This window comes from Girardinichthys multiradiatus, chromosome 2 (genome assembly GCF_021462225.1).
Source record: "Girardinichthys multiradiatus isolate DD_20200921_A chromosome 2, DD_fGirMul_XY1, whole genome shotgun sequence".
Classification (NCBI taxonomy): domain Eukaryota; kingdom Metazoa; phylum Chordata; class Actinopteri; order Cyprinodontiformes; family Goodeidae; genus Girardinichthys; species Girardinichthys multiradiatus.
This window is the reverse complement of record NC_061795.1, coordinates 8,988,420-9,010,975: the sequence shown is the minus strand read 5'-3', so window position 1 is coordinate 9,010,975 and position 22,556 is coordinate 8,988,420. Positions and strand designations below refer to the sequence as shown.

The window sequence follows — 22,556 nt, the reverse complement described above, 5'->3', positions numbered from 1 at the left end:
CCGCCTTGTTGTTATGGTTACACATCACAAATGTCCAAAAGTAAACATTTATCTGCAAACATCCTTCCAGCTGCATAGTATCCAACAGTGAATAATCATTTAAAAAAAGCAATCTTCAAAAGGAAGAATTAAAGTTTTTAAAAATAAGATATCAGAACAAAACAACAAAGCTGCTCCAACATGCTGCCACCCTGAGCAGCACAATTGTTCTTTTGATAATTTAAGGATTTTAAATACAGGTTTACTGACCCAAATCTGGGACACAGAGAGCATATTTACCTGAGTGTGACCCTGTTTTTCTTTACATATAAAATGTCAACTTGTACTTAAGAGACCAATCATTTACCCACAAAATCAGAACACATGCCTCTGTAACATGTGCACAGACTGTACAGTGGGATGCAATGGTTTTAATTGGGACATTTTTAGATTATCTTCATACTGCAGGGCAGAGTGATGTTTTTTACTGCTACTGACTGAAAGATGAGCTCTCTGAGTGACTGACAGGAACTGCTGAGGGGTTGGGCGGAGCAGGGCTGTAATAGTATCCTGCAGCTGAGGGTGGCTGAGTGTATGGGGGTTAGAGGGAAAAAGTAACTCACGCTGGTCCTGAAGTGTGAGGTGTACAGTTCTGGGTGGTTCTCATACTCCATGGGATCATAGATGCCATCGCTCTTCCTCACCAGGTGGTGGTGTCGGCTCAGAACAGTAGCATACACTTTGTTCATATCTATGAAGAACAACTCTGTTAGTGTGCTGTAACAACCCAGCTGACATTAATTATTCACATCGTTTTTATTTTGTCACACAGTAAGCAGCATGTATTCATATTATTCCACACGTCTAGCCCTAACAGATCAGTGATCAGTTCCATTTCTTGGTAAATTTAAAAAAAGAAATGTTATTGAAGTCTACATTTAAAGTTATTTCTATTGTCATTAACAGCCTCTTTAAACTTTTAGTTTTTGAAAAGTTTGCTGTTGCTATGCAGCAGCGGTGTGGTGATACAGTTTCATCCAATTAAAAAATACTTTATTCATTTCAAAGGTAATGGCTTACAGCTGTGTAGTTGTGACTCTCATTTCTAACAATAAAATGCAATGAGCACTTTCACTTTATAAAGAATTAGAACCAAAACTTCAGAAACTTAATTTTTCATAATTCCATGTATTACAAAGCAAATACATTATTTAACCTTAAAAAGTATCTCTATATATTATTAGTGTAATCAGTTTCAACAGTTCAACAGAAAAACAACCCAATTTTACTGTTTCTGTAAAGCTTCAAAAACAAAACATCTGTCAGCGATCTCCAAGTATTCTTGTCAGAAAATAACTACACACATTTCGTATGAAAGCTATGAAACTGCCCTTTCTGTAAAATATAAACTCTTCAGATATGAACGTATTTACTTAATTTCAGACTTTCAGTAGAACGTGATCCAAAAGTTGTTTTTTTTGGCTTTGTTTGTTGTTTTTCAGAGACCGATATTTTGTTACTTCGAAATATCTGGTTCTCTGCTCCGCCAAAGCAGCTATAATGTTCCAACAACATGTTACCTAAAACACGCAGAGCTTCATTATTCATTTCTAAATAAACTTGGTACATATTTATACATACTACTACTATTTATACTGTATTTTAAAGGTTTCAATTTATTACTTAATGAAACTGGGGAATCTAATTAAAATTTGAATGAAATATATGGTAAAATCATCCTATGCTAAACAACATCATGAAATTTTTTAAATTGCTGCTACATCTCACAAAAGAAAAACCTTAACATCTGATTGGTAAACTTGCACAGAAACTCAGCTGCAAACCAATCAACTTTTCTATAATTGTATTAGCACCGCTGGGTGATTGGTGATGGGTATTGTAATTGGAGAGATAAAATAAATTATGATCTGGAACACATGACTACCAAAAAATATTTATAAAGTATTTGCTAAAGTTTTATATTACTAATTTATATATTTTTCTAATTTAAGATAAAATAGGTTAAATTATTTTAGTTTTTTTTTTTTATCTCCCCATATATAACATTTTTAAATGTATTTAATTCTAGAACTTTTCGCATTCCATACAGGCTGGGTTCTGCAAATAGTTCTTATTTTACGCTTCTGATTGTGTGACATGTTTAAGTTGGAGGTCCAAATGCTATGGGCCGAACCTCCCTTTAGCAGTTGAGGTTCTACAGCAGTATCATTTCAATGACAGCCGCTCACCTCCAGCCACATTCATGCTTTTATTTCATACAATATTTGAGTTAGACTATTGCTACATAAATGCTAGATATACATACAGGTCCTTCTCAAAAAATTAGCATATTGTGATAAAGTTCATTATTTTCCATAATGTCATGATGAAAATTTAACATTCATATATTTTAGATTCATTGCACACTAACTGAAATATTTCAGGTCTTTTATTGTCTTAATACGGATGATTTTGGCATACAGCTCATGAAAACCCAAAATTCCTATCTCACAAAATTAGCATATCATTAAAAGGGTCTCTAAACGAGCTATGAACTTAATCATCTGAATCAACGAGTTAACTCTAAACACCTGCAAAAGATTCCTGAGGCCTTTAAAACTCCCAGCCTGGTTCATCACTCAAAACCCCAATCATGGGTAAGACTGCCGACCTGACTGCTGTCCAGAAGGCCACTATTGACACCCTCAAGCAAGAGGGTAAGACACAGAAAGACATTTCTGAACGAATAGGCTGTTCCCAGAGTGCTGTATCAAGGCACCTCAGTGGGAAGTCTGTGGGAAGGAAAAAGTGTGGCAGAAAACGCTGCACAACGAGAAGAGGTGACCAGACCCTGAGGAAGATTGTGGAGAAGGGCCGATTCCAGACCTTGGGGGACCTGCGGAAGCAGTGGACTGAGTCTGGAGTAGAAACATCCAGAGCCACCGTGCACAGGCGTGTGCAGGAAATGGGCTACAGGTGCCGCATTCCCCAGACCTGGGCTACAGAGAAGCAGCACTGGACTGTTGCTCAGTGGTCCAAAGTACTTTTTTCGGATGAAAGCAAATTCTGAATGTCATTCGGAAATCAAGGTGCCAGAGTCTGGAGGAAGACTGGGGAGAAGGAAATGCCAAAATGCCAGAAGTCCAGTGTCAAGTACCCACAGTCAGTGATGACACTCTGGATGAGCTAAAGGCTGCTATCGAAGCATCCTGGGCCTCCATAAGACCTCAGTGCCACAGGCTGATTGCCTCCATGCCACGCTGCATTGAAGCAATCATTTCTGCCAAAGGATTCCCGACCAAGTATTGAGTGCATAACTGTACATGATTGTTTGAAGGTTGACGTTTTTTGTATTAAAAACACTTTTCTTTTATTGGTCGGATTAAATATGCTAATTTTGTGAGATAGGAATTTTGGGTTTTCATGAGCTGTATGCCAAAATCATCCGTATTAAGACAATAAAAGACCTGAAATATTTCACTTAGTGTGCAATGAATCTAAAATATATGAATGTTAAATTTTCATCATTACATTATAGAAAATAATGAACTTTATCACAATATGCTAATGTTTTGAGAAGGACATGTATTTCATTCATGTCTAGTGAGAGAAAATATCTCATGTTTTTCTAGATACATAGTATCAAAAAAGTGCTTTAATTAGATGAGGCAGGTTTACAACTTGAGCATGAACATGACATTACGAACACAGGTCATCCTGTGCAGGGTGACCACAGACAAACCATCTACATAATTATATGAAAGTACAGGTATCCATTCTTTATTTTAACAAGACACAATCAGAAGTCAAAATGATGAAATGTAGTTAAATTTCTTCTTGATGCAAACAGACAGTAGAAAAAAAGCACATGCAAATAAATGCTGTATTGATCAATATCGACTTTCCTTTTTTTTTTTCTTTAATCTAAATTACACAACCTTTTTTTTATTAAATCATCGTGTTAAGTTGGGGGGGCCTGGACAATTTTGCTTCTCTAATGGAGGGCTCAGCCTAAAACATTTAAGAACTACTAGGCTAAACAAACATGATGTAGAAACTTCATACCTCCAGTTTCAGAGACATCCTTTAAATCATGAGGTTCAACGTATTCAACTGGAAGCTCATTGATGATATCTTGGGCTCCCTAAAACAATAAAAAAAATCAGGGGTTTCACTGAGCTTCAGCTCCTTTTTCACTCATTTTCAGTGTTTGTTCGGCCAACCAATTTTACCTAATGAATTATAGGCTAATCATTTCACACATGAAAGGTTTGAATGGAGCATTTGTGTACCTTGGAGACATTTCCTGTTCCGGTGAAGCAAAAGGTGACTGGGCCAATGGATCTGGGCATGAGTCCCATGGAAATCTCATAACCACAATCCCTAACAGCCTGGATTGCCTGGCTGACATTCCTGTAGTTATGTGCCATTCCTATATGCTGTGAACAACGGAGGACAGGTTATCTTTATTTCTCTGAAACATTTGTGAGCTGATTGAAAAAAAATAAATCAGGAACCGAATTCTTACCATGAAGGGAGTGTGGTGGCCAAGAGCCAAGAAACGGAGCCCTAATCCATGCAAAATGTTAATCATTCCTGCAAGGCGAATAACTCATTTCAATACACCAACATTTACTAAAAACTTCTTAATCTAAAAGTTACTTAACTATAAACATTAAAAATAAATTCTGATTATTTTTATCATAACAAATAAAAATTTTTAGTATTTTGATCTTTTTAAATTTTCAGATGTTGGCCTGGTTAACATTATCTGAAATTTGATCTTATTGCTGTTCCATCACGATCAATGTTTGACTGTTTTAAATAACAGACCAGCTGAGACATGCAGTGCAAAACCATTTACTTTCTCATACCTGCAACACCAGCCCACTGACCAAACGCTACAATACGATAACCATTGGCATCAACCATCTTCTCATAGTCAATGAGACGGACTTCCTGAAAAAACACAAAATTGACTTGTATATTGTTTTTTTATGAAATATGAATGGAGATTAAATCTGGAACCCATGTTCACATCACTTTCAATTCACGGAGTAAAATGCCTCCTAAAAACTTCTGAAAACAAGCTGACAAAGTCAGCTTTATTACCCTGCATTTCTGCTCCCTGTTATTCTGATTTTATTTATTTTTTTATCTAACAAACAATGTTCCAAAACTATCTGTGTCCATTTCAGGTGTTGTCAGGATGTCCTTGACTATCACTGGGAATCTCACAGACCAGCCCTGTGATTTCTCAAGATCTGACAAGGAGTCCATCAAAATCAGTCTACACAGTAACTAAGGGAAACAATTACTCAAAGATGGCCATAATTTAGGGACAACTGTGAATCTCAAGTCGTCACATAAACTAATTAAAAATCAAATTGAAAAACATTGATTTCTGTTCGGCTCAGTGTGTATAAGGTTAAATATGTCCCAGGATCTGAAGCACTTGGAACCAATGTAATCACCATGCATACTGTTGGGGTAGCACTCAACTCCAAAGTTGCTCAGATTTTTACCAAAAACGTCCTTCCATAGCCAATGTTCCTAGATTCCGACGATTTGAAATATTAACATGTAAAGCTGCAATGTTAGACAGCTTCATACGAGTCTTGATGGCTGCAGTTAAATTACCTTCAATGTTTTTGTGACACCAAGGCACATTAGACAAGTTATAACATGTAATTACACAAGCCTTTCAGACAAAAAACTAAAATTTTAAAAAACACTGAGGCCATGAGTTTGTGGCCTCTGTACAGCCCACAGCCCATTCTATATGTTTTATTAAGTCAGAGTGTATGGAGGACCGATCCTGACAAAATTAAAAATAAAAGCAGAAATATATATATTTTGTTTTTCCTTTTCCTTAGACATGCATTTTCATCAAGAAATGTAAATGTTTTGTTTTTCCTTTTCCTCACACATGCGTTTTCATCAAGAAATGTATATATATTTTGTTTTTCCTTTTCCTTAAACATGCGTTTTCATCAAGAAATGTAAATGTTTTCTTTTTTCTTTTCCTTACACATGCCTTTGTTCTTTTGATATTTCCTCGTCTCTCTTTTTCCTTTACCGTATGCATTTCTGCGTAATTATGCAAATGAGGAGGGCTGCCTTCTTCCCTCCAGCTCCTCTACTATTGGTCAATATACAGGAAGGAGGAGGATCCATGTCTGTCAGATGCTGCCGACAAATGTGTCCTTCTTTTGCCCGATTTGAAGGATGCGTTGTGAGTATCCTTCGTGGTCCATCTTTTCCCATGATTCATTGCGGGTCGAAGTGGTTTGGTCAAACAGGGGCAGCCATGGCGGACCACAATGGCAAAAGCTGGGAGTAAACTGTGAAAAATTACACTTTCTGTGACACAAATTAACTTTTTTCAGTGCGGGAATATTACAGTTTAGACGTTAAAAATCTGCTTGATTTATCAAGACATCGCTTAATTTCAAACGTGCTCCGACGTGTTCGGAGTTTTCCGCTCCCACCATAGTAACTGCCGGTTTGCTTTGCCAGCCCTACCGGCGGTGGGGCGAGCTAGCCCGGTAGAGATCTGACCGGACTATCGGCACTGATCTCCCGCTGCCAGTTATCACAGTGAACGTTAAACACAAGTGATTTCTAACAGTTTATGTTAGTGTTATTTTAATGTATCATGTCATTTGTTCATGTAAATCGATTTGACATTACAGGTGATATTAAAGTTAACCTGAATAAATGGACAATTTTATGTAATCCTACCGTATCGCTGGAGAGTGTGATTGAGAATAAGTAAGCTTTTAAATATTCATTTTTGATGAAGAAATGTGCTATATGTGTTTTTAAAAGTGTATTTATAATTCAGCTAGCATTATAATTCGTGATTCCAGGTACAGCTGAAGAGAAATACACTTTCAAATTAAAGCAAATCTCAGTAAAGAAGTGAAAAGTTTGAAAGAGCTTGTTTTAGGCATTTGCATAGAAATATTTTAATATGTTCAGCAAATTAAGACAAATGGAAAATTAAAAAAGGCTTTTTTTACACTGATATTAAGCAAGATGTTTTTTTTGTTGTTTAGGGACAAAGGAGCAGATGGGCCAGTTTATTAAGCTCAGGGGTGAGAATGACCACCTTTTTACTGGAGCTAAAAACTCAGCCACCGTGGCTTGGAGGTACAATAACAACATTCTTTGCAGTCAGTTTCTGTCCAGTTTCAAAAACTCCTATCTTTCTAACTTTCATAAATATCCATCCAGTGATTAACATACTTCTTTTGGTTTACCCTTTTTCCTTTTGCTTGTTTAGGACAATTCTGGAGAAGATGGGCAAACAGGGGAAGGTCACCCCCTTGCAGGCCCAAAGAAAAGTGGGACAATATGAAAAAGAAATATAAAGTTTGTTCAGAACTTCTCATGTCACACACAAATAAAAAATATTTCTCAAAGTCTTATTGGTTTCTCTGTTTTGTCAACTCTTTTTTTCTTCCTTCCAACTTTAGGATTGCAGGTATTCAGGGTCAGGAGAGGGAGTCAGTGAAAAGCCCACTGCTGCTACTTGGCCCTGGTTTGTCCTTATGGATGAGGTGTTGGGACAGAGGCCTTCCACAACACCTCCTGTCCTGATTGCCTCCATCCCTGAGGACACTCCAGGGCCAAGCGGAACGCTGGGCAACCAGATCAAGATTACAAGACAAAAGGCATAAAATAAAACTATGTACAAGTATTTACAATGGCGACAGAAGGATCAACCTGAGTGACCGGTTCCTGGAAAAACCTCCTCAACTGAACAAAGAGGCAGATGTCTTTCTGAACAGAAAGTCTCTGGCGATGTGGCTAAATCTCTTGCAAGGTCAGAGACATGGATGGGACGCTGCAACTGAGACCTGTGGTTTGTCTTTCTGGATGGTGAGCGAAGCATCACATAGGTGGTCTGAAGATATTTGTGATTCCTCTTTCCGCTGTCCACGTCATCAAGTTTAAAGGGCTGGCTGGACCACATCACTAATCAGGAATGTAATCAGAAATATGCAGAATTAGAAGATGGTGCTCACAAAATATGACAATTAGTTATACGCCTCACACATTAATTGCATCTATAATATTATACCTGCCTGCATACAGTACTCATGTTCTGGTGGTGTGTATATGTATATATATATATATATATATATATATATATATATATATATATATATATACACACTGCTAAAACAAAATAAAGGGAACACTTAAACAACACAATATAACTCCAAGTAAATCAAACTTCTGTGAAATCAAACTGTCTACTTAGGAAGCAACACTGATTGACAATCAATTTCACAACTGTTGTTCAAATGGAATAGACAACAGGGAGAAATCTTTGGCGATTAGCAAGTCACTCAATAAAGGAGTGGTTCTGCAGGTGGGGACCACAGACCACTTCTCAGTACCTATGCTTTCTGGCTGATGTTTTGGTCACTTTTGAATGTTGGTGGTGCTTTCACACTCGTGGTAGCATGAGACGGACTCTACAACCCACACAAGTGGCTCAGGTAGTGCAGCTCATCCAGGATGGCACATCAATGCGAGCTGTGGCAAGAAGCCTGTAGTGTGTTTTTCCACTTTAATTTTGTGTGTGACTCCAAATCCAGGCCTCCATTGGTTAATAAATTTGATTTCCATTGATGATTTTTGCCTGATTTTGTTGTCAGCACATTCAACTTTGTACAGATCAAAGTATTCAATGAGAATATTTCATTCTTTCAGATCTAGGATGTGTTATTTGAGTGTTCCCTTTATTTTTTTGAGCAGTGTATAAATATATACATATATATATAGAGAGGAAAATAAATATTTGAACACCCTGCAACTTTGCTAATTGTCCCACTTAGAAATCATGGAGGGGTCTGAAATTTTCATCTTAGGTGCACGTCAACTGTGAGAGAAATAATAATAAAAAAAAAACAATGATTTTAAAAATAATTTATTTGTGTGTTACTGCTGCAAATAAGTATTTGAACACCTGCCAATCAGCAAAAATTCTGGCCCACAAAGACCTGTTAGTCCGCCTCAAAAAAGTCCACCTCCACTCCACTTATTATTCTAAATTAGAAGCTCCTGTTTGAGGTCGTTAGCTGCATAAAGACACCTGTCCACCCAACCCAATCAGTAAGACTCTAACTACTAACATGGCTAAGACCAAAGAGCTGTCCAAAGACACCAGAGACAAAATTGTCGACCTGCACAAGGCTGGAAAAGGCTACGGAGCAATTACCAAGCAGCTTGGAGAAAAAAGATCAACTGTTGGAGTAATTATTAGAAAATGGAAGAAGCTGAACATGACTGTCAATCTCCCTCGGACTGGGGCTCCATGCAAGATCTCAACTCGTGGCGTATCAATGATCCTAAGAAAGATGAGGAATCCGCCCAGAACTACATGGGAGGAGCTGGTCAATGATTTGAAGAGAACTGGCACCACTGTTTCCAAGGTTACTGTGGGTAATACACTAAGATGTCATAGTTTAAAGTCATGTATGGCACAAAAGTTCCCCTGCTTAAATCGGCACACGTACAGGCCCGTCTTAAGTTTGCTGATGTCACCATTTGGATGATCCAGAGGAGTCATGGGAGAAAGTTCTGTGGTCAGATGAGACCAAAATAGAACTTTTTGGTCTTAATTCCACTCGCCGTGTTTGGAGGACGAAGAATGATGAGGACCATCCCAAAACCCCATCCCTACTGTGAAGCATGGGGGTGGAAGCACTATGCTTTGGGGTTGTTTTTCTGCACATGGGACAGGATGACTGCACTGTATTAAGGAGAGGATGACTGGGGCCATGTATTGCGAGATTTTGGGGAACAACCTCCTTCCCTCAGCCATTGAAGATGGTTTGTGGCTGGGTCTTCCAACATGACAATGACCCGAAGCACACACCCAGGATGACCTAAGTGTGGCCCCGTAAGAAGCATATCAAGGTTCTGGAGTGGCCTAGCCAGTCTCCAGACCTAAACCCTTTAGAAAATCTTTGGAGGGAGCTCAAACTCAGTTTCTCTCAGGGACAGCCCAGAAACCTGGTTGATTTGGAAGATCTGTGTGTAAGAATGGGCCAAAGTCCCTGCTGCAGTTTGTGCAAACCTGGTGAAAAACTACAGGGAACGTTTGACCTCTGTAATTGCAAACAAAGGCTACTGTACCATATATTAACATTGATTTTCAGAAGTGTTCAAATAGTTATTAGCAGCAGTAACACACAAATAAATTATTATTAATAATAATTATTGTGATGTCCGGACTTTTTTTTATTATTATTATTTCTCTCACAGTGGACCTGCACCTAAGATGAAAATTTCAGACCCCTCCATGATTTCTAAGTGGGACAATTTGCAAAGTTGCAGGGTGTTCAAACACTTATTTTCCTCTCTCTATATATATATATGTGTATATATTTATACAATGCTAAAAAAAAATAAAGGGAACACTCAAATAACACATCCTAGATCTGAATGAATGAAATATTCTCATTGAATACTTTGTTCTGTACAAAGTTGAATGTGCTGACAACAAAATCAGGCAAAAATCATCAATGGAAATCAAATGTATTAACCAATGGAGGCCTGGATTTGGAGTCACACACAAAATTAAAGTGGAAAAACACACTACAGGCTGATCCAACTTTGATGTAATGTCCTTAAAACAAGTCAAAATGAGGCTCAGTATTGTGTGTGGCCTCCACGTGCCAGTATGACCTCTCCACAACGTCTGGGCATGCTCCTGATGAGACAGCGGATGGTCTCCTGAGGGATCTCCTGCCAGACCTGGACTAAACCATCCGCCAACTCCTGGACAGTCTGTGGTGCAACGTGACGTTGGTGGATGGAGCGAGACATGATGTCCCAGATGTGCTCAATCGGATTCAGGTTTGGGGAACGGGAGGCCAGTCCATAGCTTCACTGTCTTCATCTTGCAGGAACTGCTGACACACTGCAGCCACATGAGGTCTAGCATTGTCCTGCATTAGGAGGAACCCAGGTCCAACCGCACCAGCATATGGTCTCACAAGGGGTCTGAGGATCTCATCTCGGTACCTAATGGCAGTCAGGCTACGTCTGGTGAGCACATGGAGGGCCGCACCCCACACCATTACTGACCCCACACCATTACTGACCCACTGCCAAACCGGTCATGCTGAAGGATGTTGCAGGCAGCTGATCGCTCTCCACGGTGTCTCCAGACTCTGTCACGTCTGTCACATTTGCTCAGTGTGAACATGCTTTCATCTGTGAAGAGCACAGGGCACCAGTTGCGAATTTGCCAATCCTGGTGTTCTCTGGCAAATGCCAAGCGTCCTGCACGGTGTTGGGCTGTGAGCACAACCCCCATTTGTGGACGTCGGGCCCTCATACCATCCTCATAGAGTCGGTTTCTAACCGTTTGTGCAGACACATGCACATTTGTGGCCTGCGGGAGGTCATCTTGCAGGGCTCTGGCAGTGCTCCTCCTTGCACAAAGGCGGAGGTAGTGGTCCTGCTGCTGGGTTGTTGCCCTCCTACGGCCTCCTCCCCGTCTCCTGGTGTACTGGCCTGTCTCCTGGTAGCCCCTCCAGGCTCTGGACACTACGCTGACAGACACAGCAAACCTTCTTGCCACAACTTGCATTGATGTGCCATCCTGGATGAGCTGCACTACCTGAGCCACTTGTGTGGGTTGTAGAGTCCGTCTCATGCTACCACGAGTGTGAAAGCACCACCAACATTCAAAAGTGACCAAAACATCAGCCAGAAAGCATAGGTACTGAGAAGTGGTCTGTGGTCCCCACCTGCAGAACCACTCCTTTATTGAGTGACTTGCTAATCGCCAAAGATTTCTCCCTGTTGTCTATTCCATTTGAACAACAGCTGTGAAATTGATTGTCAATCAGTGTTGCTTCCTAAGTGGACAGTTTGATTTCACAGAAGTTTGATTTACTTGGAGTTATATTGTGTTGTTTAAGTGTTCCCTTTATTTTTTTTCAGCAGTATATATACAAGTCCTTCTCAAAATATTAGCATATTGTGATAAAGTTCATTATTTTCCATAATGTAATGATGAAAATTTAACATTCATATATTTTAGATTCATTGCACAATAACTGAAATATTTCAGGTCTTTTATTGTCTTAATACGGATGATTTTGGCATACAGCTCATGAAAACCCAAAATTCCTATCACACAAAATTAGCATATCATTAAAAGGATCTCTAAACGAGCTATGAACCTAATCATTTGAATCAACGAGTTAACTCTAAACACCTGCAAAAGATTCCTGAGGCCTTTAAAACTCCCAGCCTGGTTCATCACTCAAAACCCCAATCATGGGTAAGACTGCCGACCTGACTGCTGTCCAGAAGGCCACTATTGACACCCTCAAGCAAGAGGGTAAGACACAGAAAGACATTTCTGAACGAATAGGCTGTTCCCAGAGTGCTGTATCAAGGCACCTCAGTGGGAAGTCTGTGGGAAGGAAAAAGTGTGGCAGAAAACGCTGCACAACGAGAAGAGGTGACAGGACCCTGAGGAAGATTGTGGAGAAGGGCCGATTCCAGACCTTGAGGGACCTGTGGAAGCAGTGGACTGAGTCTGGAGTAGAAACATCCAGAGCCACCGTGCACAGGCGTGTGCAGGAAATGGACTACAGGTGCCGCATTCCCCAGGTCAAGCCACTTTTGAACCAGAAACAGCGGCAGAAGCGCCTGACCTGGGCTAGAGCAGCAGCACTGGACTGTTGCTCAGTGGTCCCAAGTACTTTTTCGGATGAAAGCAAATTCTGCATGTCATTCGGATATCAAGGTGCCAGAGTCTGGAGGAAGACTGGGGAGAAGGAAATGCCAAAATGCCAGAGGTCCAGTGTCAAGTACCCACAGCCGTGTCACCTGCTGGTGTTGGTCCACTGTGTTTTATCAAGGGCAGGGTCAATGCAGCTAGCTATCAGGAGATTTTGGAGCACTTCATGCTTCCATCTGCAGAAAAGCTTTATGGAGATGAAGATTTCATTTTTCAGCATGACCTGGCACCTGCTCACAGTGCCAAAACCACTGGTAAATGGTTTACTGACCATGGTATCACTGTGCTCAATTGGCCTGCCAACTCTCCTGACCTGAACCCCATAGAGAATCTGTGGAATATTGTGAAGAGAACGTTGAGAGACTCAAGACCCAACACTCTGGATGAGCTAAAGGCCGCTATCGAAGCATCCTGGGCCTCCATAAGTCCTCAGCAGTGCCACAGGCTGATTGCCTCCATGCCACGCCGCATTGAAGCAGTCATTTCTGCCAAAGGATTCCCAACCAAGTATTGAGTGCATAACTGTACATGATTATTTGAAGGTTGACGTTTTTTGTATTAAAAACACTTTTCTTTTATTGGTCGGATGAAATATGCTAATTTTGTAAGATAGGAATTTTGGGTTTTCATGAGCTGTATGCCACAATCATCCGTATTAAGACAATAAAAGACCTGAAATATTTCAGTTAGTGTGCGATGAATCTAAAATATATGAATGTTAAATTTTCATCATTACATTATGGAAAATAATGAACTTTATCACAATATGCTAATATTTTGAGAAGGACCTGTATATATATATATATATATATACACACCACCAGAACATGAGTACTGTATGCAGGCAGGTATAATATTATAGATGTGATTAATGTTTGAGGGGTATAACTAATTATCATATTTGGTGAGCACCATCTTCTAATTCTGCATATTCCTGATTACATTCCTGATTAGTGATGTGGTCCAGCCAGCCCTTTAAACTTGATGACGTGGACAGCGGAAAGAGGAATCACAAATATCTGCAGACCACCTATGTGATGCTTCGCTCCCCATCCAGAAAGACAAACCACAAGTCTCAGTTGCAGCGTCCCATCCATGTCTCTGACCTTGCGAGAGATTTAGCCACATCGCCAGAGACTTTCTGTTCAGAAAGCCATCTGCCTCTTTGTTCTGTTGAAGAGGTTTTTCCAGGAACCGGTCACTCAGGTTGATCCTGCTGTCACCATTGTAAATACTTGTAGATAGTTTTATTTTATGCCTTTGGTCTTGTAATCTTGATCTGTTTGAATGTTGTTTTTTTCCACATTCTGTTTAAAATGCTATTTGTAATTTTTAAAATAAACTGTTTAGAAATGTTAATGAAGTTGAATTATTGTTAGGTCAAATGGAAATAAAATACATTGGTGACAAAAACCATTTAGAAATTTATTAGAACAGCTTAAAACTTTAAGAAACTATCTGAACAAAACTTAATATTATTTCTTATATAGCACCTTATTTCAGTACCATTCTTTCTAAGATGGAAAACAGTCTGTCCATTCTCTGTGCCCTCATGTCCTCCCTGATCAACTCCATCATATCTGTCCCTCTTTCTTTTCTGACCCCTTCCTGCTGGCTCACTGTCTTCCTTCTCCGTCTGGTTGCCCAGCGTTCCGCTAGGCCCTGGAGTGTCCTCAGGGATGGAGGCAATCAGGACAGGAGGTGTTGTGGAAGGCCTCTGTCCCAACACCTCATCCATAAGGACAAACCAGGGCGAAGTAGCAGCAGTGGGCTTTTCACTGACTCCCTCTCCTGACCCTGGATACTTGCAATCCTAAAGTTAGAAGGAAGAAAAAAAGAGTTAATAAAACAGAGAAACCAATACGACTTTGAGAAATATTTTTTATTTGTGTGTGACATGAGAAGTTCTGAACAAACTTTATATTTCTTTTTCATATTGTCCCACTTTTCTTTGGGCCTGCAAGGGTGTGCCCCTGTTGGCCCATCTTCTCCAGAATTGTCCTAAACAAGCAAAAGGAAAAAGGGAAAACCAAAAGAAGTATATTAATCACTGGATGGATATTTATGAAAGTTAGAAAGATAGGAGTTTTTGAAACTGGACAGAAACTGACTGCAAAGAATGTTGTTATTGTACCTCCAAGCCACGGTGGCTGAGTTTTTAGCTCCAGTAAAAAGGTGGTCATTCTCACCCCTGAGCTTAATAAACTGGCCCATCTGCTCCTTTGTCCCTAAACAACAAAAAAAACATCTTGCTTAATATCAGTGTAAAAAAAGCCTTTTTTAATTTTCCATTTGTCTTAATTTGCTGAACATATTAAAATATTTCTATGCAAATGCCTAAAACAAGCTCTTTCAAACTTTTCACTTCTTTACTGAGATTTGCTTGCATTTGAAAGTGTATTTCTCTTCAGCTGTACCTGGAATCACAAATTATAATGCTAGCTGAATTATAAATACACTTTTAAAAACACATATAGCACATTTCTTCATCAAAAATGAATATTTAAAAGCTTATTTATTCTCAATCGCACTCTCCAGCGATACGGTAGGATTACATAAAATTGTCCATTTATTCAGGTTAACTTTAATATCACCTGTAATGTCAAATCGACTTACATGAACAAATGACATTTGTTGCTGCCCCCTGTGGCTGCCCGTTTGACCAAACCGCTTCGACCCGCAATGAATCATGGGAAAAAATGGACCGCGAAGGATACTCAACACATCCTTCAAATCGGGCAAAAGAAGGACACATTTGTCGGCAGCATCTGACAGACCTTACGCGCCGCGTTGTGACGTAATCAGCCTACAAGTACGGTCTTGGAAGGATCCAGCCCCTGAATTGGGACACACCCTCGGCCTGCACATGGATCCTCCTCCTTCCTGTATATTGACCAATAGGAGAGGAGCTGGAGAGAAGAAGGCAGCCCTCCTCATTTGCATAATGAAGCAGAAATGCATAAGGTAAAGGAAAAAGAGATATGAGGAAATGTCAAAAGAACAAAGGCATGTGTAAGGAAAAGGAAAAAGAAAACATTTACATTTGATGAAAACGCATGTTTAAGGAAAAGGAAAAACAAAATATATATATACATTTCTTGATGAAAACGCATGTGTAAGGAAAAGTAAAAACAAAACATTTACATTTCTTGATGAAAACGCATGTGTAAGGAAAAGGAAAAACAAAACATTTACATTTCTTGATGAAAGCGCATGTGTAAGGAAAAGGAAAAACAGAATATATACATTTCTTGATGAAAATGCATGTCTAAGGAAAAGGAAAAACAAAATATATATATTTCTGCTTTTATTTTTAATTTTGTCAGGATCGGTCCTCCATAAGAATAAAGTAAAAAAATGTCTTAAACAATAAGGAAAATTTTAAGCAATATAAATTTACAATAAAAATGAAATTAACTGAATAAATGATTAAACCCCCACATTTATCACCACCTAAAATAGCTTAAAATCAGTGTATTACATCAGGAGCACATGATGATTAATTACATTGTTACTCTTCCTTTTGAAGGATGGTTTGTCATGTTTAGACCCCAGGACCCAGACTCACAAAGAATCCTAAGACTAAAAGTAGCTCCCAGTGACGTCATTCTAAGAAAAATCTACAACGCTCCCCGTCTGTGTAGAAGTTCTCTAGTGTGCTGCTATCTCCTCTCTAGCTTCTGAATGCAGCAGGTACCAGCAGGTACCAGAGCTGCTTACGTTCCAGGCTGGTGCTGAAAGCAGAGGGAACGATGCATTGACCTGCTGGGAATGCCTGTTTGTTCCCACCATGATCCCAGGACCAAACCTACCCTTCAACAATCCTCTCTTCTCCTCCAGCAGCAGGCTCTGCTCCTCTGTTCAGTGTGGTTTCTCCACCTTTTTTCTCCATTTTGTTTTGGTCATTTTACCAAATCAAACCTCATCATACAAGAAGATCACAGTAAAATGCTGAATTTTAATATTAATATGAAATAGATGAAGTATAAAAACGACCAGCATGACAACTTAATAATAAGCAAATCAAAATAATGATAAGCATTTAAATAAGCTATATTCAAACATGTTGATGCTGTTTGACAATTAATTTAATCTTGCTAAGTTTTATCATCATGATTTAAACATTTTTGAGTCAAGTCTAAATTCTATCAACAGTTCATTTCACTCCATTGATTACTAAGAGCCAAAGTTATCGTTAACAAAAACTAACGAAATAACAAAAACTAGAATTAAAAAAACTGTTCTGTTAACTGAAATTAAAAACAAAAACGAGACTGTGCAAAAACATTTAAACTAACTGAATCTGTAATGAGTGTTCCCAAAACTAACTAAAATTAACTGAATTTATAGAGGTAATGTGCTTTGTTTTCATTGTATGTCTCATGCAAGTATGAAGTCTAGTCTCGAGTTGTCGTTTCTTTTTCTTGCTGTGCCGCATTACGCCAGCAGATGGCGGGTACGTGGGTCAAGTCATCTGAGCGGTCCGTCCACACCTAGAGTCATGTCAGCAAAACTTGAGATAAAGTGCCAGAGTCCAAATAGGGATTACTTTGAATATGACTGCGTTATAGATAAAACCAAGTGTCTTGTAGTATAGGCTGAGCAAATGTAGACACCCTGTCCCCGGCTAAAGCTGTCCCCGGAAATTTCCCCGATTTTAGCGTTTTGTGAATGAGAAATGTGTGTTGGCTTACTACGGTAGCCAGGGGTAGAAAGCCCGAGTGAGCATGTTGCGCACAACAGCTGCTGTTATGGTTGCTGGTCGCGCTGCCGTTAACGGTACAGACAGAGTAGAAGTAGAGGAAGAGCTGAGTACACCTCCTTGGACTGGGCTGATCCTGGCCGTGATGGTTTGTTTTGCGGAAGGAAACATTACTAGCGTGTCAACACTCAAAAAAAAAAAGGTAAAAAAAGAAAAAAAATGGCTTGGATGTGTTTTGTTTTACTAAAGGTGAGGACACAAATGCTAAGAAAACAGGTTTTTATGAAAGAACAGAACAGCAAATAGGAAGACGAGGGCACAACTCCCTGATTTGGGAAATTGGGGCTACAGTGTCAACAAGGATTCATTTAAAGTAAGATGTCTTAGAATTGATCGGTGACCTTTAGTTTATATTTCCTGAGTTGTTTTGCTAATTTATTCTAGTGATTTGTGAACTCAGGCTGAGGGGTGTTTTCCACTCAGTTTGGACATGAACGTTACTGTTACTGACTCCAAACTGAATGAGGCAAGAACTGCATGAACAGAGAATGATGAGAAGGGAGAGAGAATCACCTGGTTAAATGTGCATTTCTTCTGTTGTATGAGCCTGTAGCTCCAAGTTAAAATTGTTGCTTTTTCTTTTTGCTAAATATGACAAATTTCGCATTTCATCAACTAAGGAAAATAGTTAATTAATTATAGAAAAGTTAATATTTAAAGAATTATCCTAGTTTCTAAAAATATCCAACTACTAAAGAGTATCTAAAACAAAACTTTTATATGTTAAATTGTGTGGCTGCATGGTGGAGCTGTTGATAGCACTGTTGCCTTGCAGCAAGAAGCTCCTGGGTTCGACTCCCGGCCAGAGGTCTTTCTGCATGAAGTTTGCATGTTCTCCCCATGCATGCGTGGGTTCTCTCCGGGTACTCCGGCTTCCTCCCACAGTCCAAAAACATGACTGTAAACTGGTCTCTCTAAATTGCCCTTAGGTGTTGCCCTGTGATGGCTGTCCAGGGTGTACCCTGCCTCCGGCCCGTAGACTGCTGGAGATAGGCACCAGCTACCCCGTGACCCACTAAGGAATAAGCGATATAGAAGATGAATGAATATCTGTTAAATTGTAATTTTTCAGTATGTTATACACTTTAATGTTTTTGGAGAGTATTGTGATTATGTCTCTTTTAGAATAGTGAACGTCTGATAGAAGAGGAGATAGAAGGAAAAAAAAGACTGATAGAAAGTAGAGTAGAGCAGATGAGTGTTAGAAAAAGGAGGAGAGCAAAAAAGACAGACATTACTACTGCTATTTATTTGTTTTATTACTCTTAGGAAATGATAACAGCAGTGAGGATAGACTTTCTTGCTATTACACTTGATTTTTATAGTGTAATTATGAATAAATATTTAAAAATTAAGGAAACTGTAACTGTACCGATGTTTTCATTATATCTTGATAACATTTATTTATTTTAATCTCTGAGCTGGAAATGTCCCCGGATTTGAAACTAATGAAGTTTCAAACTAAGCTTCAAACTAAGCATTTTCCAAACATAAAAACTAAACTAGCAAACTAATGCTAAAAACTAATTAAAACTAAAATAGAATTGAAAATTTGAAGTCAAAACTAAATAAAAATAAAATGAAAATTGCAAAACTATTGAAACCTTGCTAGGAGCGCATTTGGTTTTTTGGTTGTTTTTTTTTTTTTGTAACAACCAATCATAGCTCTTAGAAGATAGCGTCACACCTAGCAACGGGTTTACAACACCTAGCAATGGGGTTAACCAAACCTCCTGACTAATATAGGAATTTCTGTCGTCTCCAAGCTTAGAGTTGCTCTCAGCAGCGAACTGGATCACTCTAAGAGTCATTGGCAAAGATAGGAGCTCTATGAGGGGACTCAGTCTTTGTGAATACAGGCCAGATATTTACTTTGGTGCTCCTGACTGTTGAAGTGAGTGTGAACACCATGGTGAGATCCAAGTACTTGTCAGAGGCCTTTAGAAAGAGGACTTTAGCAGCTTCCTCTTTTTGCGGCCAATACAGCATCAATTCGTCTTGGGAATGACATATACAAGTCCTGCGCAGTGGTCAGAGGGATTTTAAGCCATTCTTCTTGCAGGATAGTGGCCAGGTCACTACGTGATACTGGTGGAGGAAAACGTTTCCTGACTCGCTCCTCCAAAACGCCCCAAAGTGGCTCAATAATATTTAGATCTGGTGACTGTGCAGGCCATGGGAGACGTTCAACTTCACTTTCATGTTCATCAAACTAATCTTTCACCAGTCTTGCTGTGTGTATTGGTGCATTGTCATCCTGATACACGGCATCGCCTTCAGGATACAATGTTTGAACCATTGGATGCACATGGTCCTCAAGAATGGTTTGGTAGTCCTTGGTAGTGACACGCCCATCTAGCACAAGTATTGGGCCAAGGGAATGCCATGATATGGCAGCCCAAACCATCACTGATCCACCCCCATGCTTCACTCTGGGCATGCAACAGTCTCATCAGAGAACAATACATGTTTCATATTGTCCACAGCCCAAGATTTGTGTTCCTTGCACCATTGAAACCGACATTTGGCATTGGCATGAGTGACCAAAGGTTTGGATATAGCAGCCCGGCTGTGTATATTGACCCTGTGGAGCTCCCGACGGACAGTTCTGGTGGAAACAGGAGAGTTCCTAAGAACCTGAAGTGGTCCACGGCCGATACAGTGTTGTTGAGGATGGTGAGGGGGGTGTATGGGGTGTTCTCCGAAAGTCCACCACCATTTCCACAGTCTTGAGTGGGTTCAGTTCAAGGTAGTTCTGACCGCACTAGTGTACCAGCCGATCCACCTGCTGTCTGTATGCAGACTCATCACCGTCCTGGATCAGACCAATGACAGTGGTGTCATCTGCAAACTTAAGGAGTTTCACGGATGAGTCCAATGAGGTGCAGTCATTTGTGTACAGGGAGAAGTGGAGTGGGGATAGAACACACCCCTGGGGGGCACCAGTACTTATTGATCTGGATCGGGAGAAGATGCTCCCCAGTCTCACCTGCTGCTGTCGGTCCGTCAGGAAGCTGTTGATCCACTGGCAGGTGGAGGCTGGGACGTTGAGCTGGGTGAGCTTCTGGTGGAGGATGTCTGGTATGATGGTGTTGAAGCCCAAGCTGAAGTCTAAAAACAGGATCCTGGCGTACGTCCCTGGGTGGTCGAGGTGTTGCAGGATGTAGTGTAGACCTAAGTTAACAGCATCATCTGCTGACCTGTTTGCTCGGTAAGGAAACTGCAGGGGGTCCAGCAGGGGGCCTGTGATGTCTTTCAGGTGCTTCAACACCAGCCGCTCAAAGGATTTCATGACCACAGACGTCAGGGCTACAGGCCTGTAGTCATTTAATCCAAAGATGGTGGGTTTCTTGGGGACCGGGATGATGGTGGATCGTTTGAGGCAGGAGGGGACCTCACATTTCTCCAGTGACTTGTTGAAGATCCTTGTTTAGATCGGAGTGAGTTGATTTGCACAAGCTTTCAGGCATAATGGGGAGACGTTATCAGGTCCTCCAGCTTTCTTTGTTTTCATGCGCTGAAAGAGCCTGTTTACGTCTTCCTCGGAGATCTTTAGTGCAGGCAGAGGATCTGAAGGTAGGGGGTTGGTTGTTTTACGGGTCAAATTTGTTCCTGAATGGGATGTGGAGGGGATGATTTGAGGTGTGAATGGCTTCTTGTCATGTCTGCAGTAGAAGCCACTCAGACAGTTGGCCAGGAGACGAATCTGTCCAGGATGTGTGGGGCAGCTCCTATAGGCAGTCAGGTTTCTCAGACCGGTCCATACAGCCAAAGCGTCACCAGTAGAAAGGTTGTTCTTAAGCTTCTCACTGTAGCTTCTCTTGGCTGCTTTGATCTACTTTGTTAGTTTGTTCCTGGCCTGCCTGTACCGCGCCCAATCTCCACTGCTGTGAGCTTCTTCCTTATCCCTGCGCAGATTCTTGAGGTGTGGAGTAAACCATGGCTTGTTGTTCCCAAAGGTGCAGAAGGTCTTGGTCTGCACACACATGTCCTCACAGAAACTGATGTATGATGTCACCACATCAGTTAGTTGGTTTAGGTCAGTGGCTGAAGTTTCAAAAACAGTCCAGTCTGTGCATTCAAAGCAGACCTGTAGCGTCTGCTTTGATTCCTCAGTGTGAACCTTGGGTTTGGAAGCTCTTAGTTTCTGTCTGTAGGTTGGGATGAGGTGGATAAGAGAATGATCCGAGAAACCCAGAGCAGCCCTGGTAATAGCATGATATGAGTCCTTTAAAGCTGTGTAACAATGGTCCAGTGTGTTTTTGTCTCTGGTGGGACACTTAGTATGCTGTCTGTATTTGGGGAGTACATTGGAGAGGTTTGCTCTGTTAAAATCTCCCAGTATTATGATGAAAGAGTCCGTGTATTTTTTCTCCACGTCTGTAATCATCTCAGCGAGATGTTTTTCCGCGGCAGAAGTGCAGCCATGCGGTGGAAAACATGAGCCGATTATTATAAACGAGGAAAACTCTCTCGGTGAATAAAACGGTTTACAGATTATGGAAAATGACTCCAGATCCGGACTACATGTTTTCCCCAGCACTTTTATGTCTCTGCACCAACCTTCATTTATATAAAAGCAGATTCCGCCTCCTCGCCTCTTCCCCGATAGCTCCGCGCTGCGATCCGCTCTGAACAGCTGGAAGTCCGGCAACAGCAGTGCGCGGTCCGGGATGTTTTCACTCAGCCATGTCTCGGTGAAGCAGAGAACCACTGATCCGCGGAGGTCCGTGTTTTTACCGGTGAGGAGAAGCAGCTTGTCCATCTTGTTGCTTAGAGAGCGGACATTTGCCAGGTGGATTGAAGGCAGTGGTGTGCAAAGTCCTCTTTTGCGGAGCTTTACCAGCGCGCCAGCACGCTTTCCCCCTTCGACGCTTTCGGCGCAGTATCCCGTATAGCGCCGCAGCTCCGCTAGCCAGGAGCTCAGTGAATTTCGGATCGATGAAAGATGGTGAAAAAATCCCAAGAGAGGACTCTCTGATGTTGAGAAGTTCCTCTCTACTGAATGAGACCACAGGATTGTGGCCCGAGACC

The 22,556-nt window shown here is 40.6% G+C and overlaps 1 protein-coding gene and 1 long non-coding RNA gene across 5 annotated transcripts in view; both read right to left on the bottom strand.

Moving 5' to 3' along the window:
* The window catches only part of aass (aminoadipate-semialdehyde synthase), a 90,189-nt gene that overhangs the window by 54,836 nt on the left and 12,797 nt on the right, over positions 1–22,556 (bottom strand). For all 4 annotated transcript variants that reach the window (XM_047388664.1, XM_047388673.1, XM_047388681.1 and 1 more), the window contains exons 4-8: positions 4,854–4,938; positions 4,508–4,575; positions 4,272–4,418; positions 4,045–4,123; positions 603–730 (exon numbers count right to left, since the gene is read on the bottom strand). In XM_047388664.1, coding sequence (XP_047244620.1) covers positions 603–730; positions 4,045–4,123; positions 4,272–4,418; positions 4,508–4,575; positions 4,854–4,938 — 507 coding nt within the window. The remainder of the gene's footprint in view (positions 1–602; positions 731–4,044; positions 4,124–4,271; positions 4,419–4,507; positions 4,576–4,853; positions 4,939–22,556) is intronic.
* On the bottom strand, positions 14,626–14,950 carry LOC124882354. Its single transcript, XR_007041881.1, has 2 exons — positions 14,895–14,950; positions 14,626–14,761 (listed from the first exon to the last, which is right to left on the bottom strand). It is a non-coding gene; the product is annotated as an uncharacterized LOC124882354 (long non-coding RNA).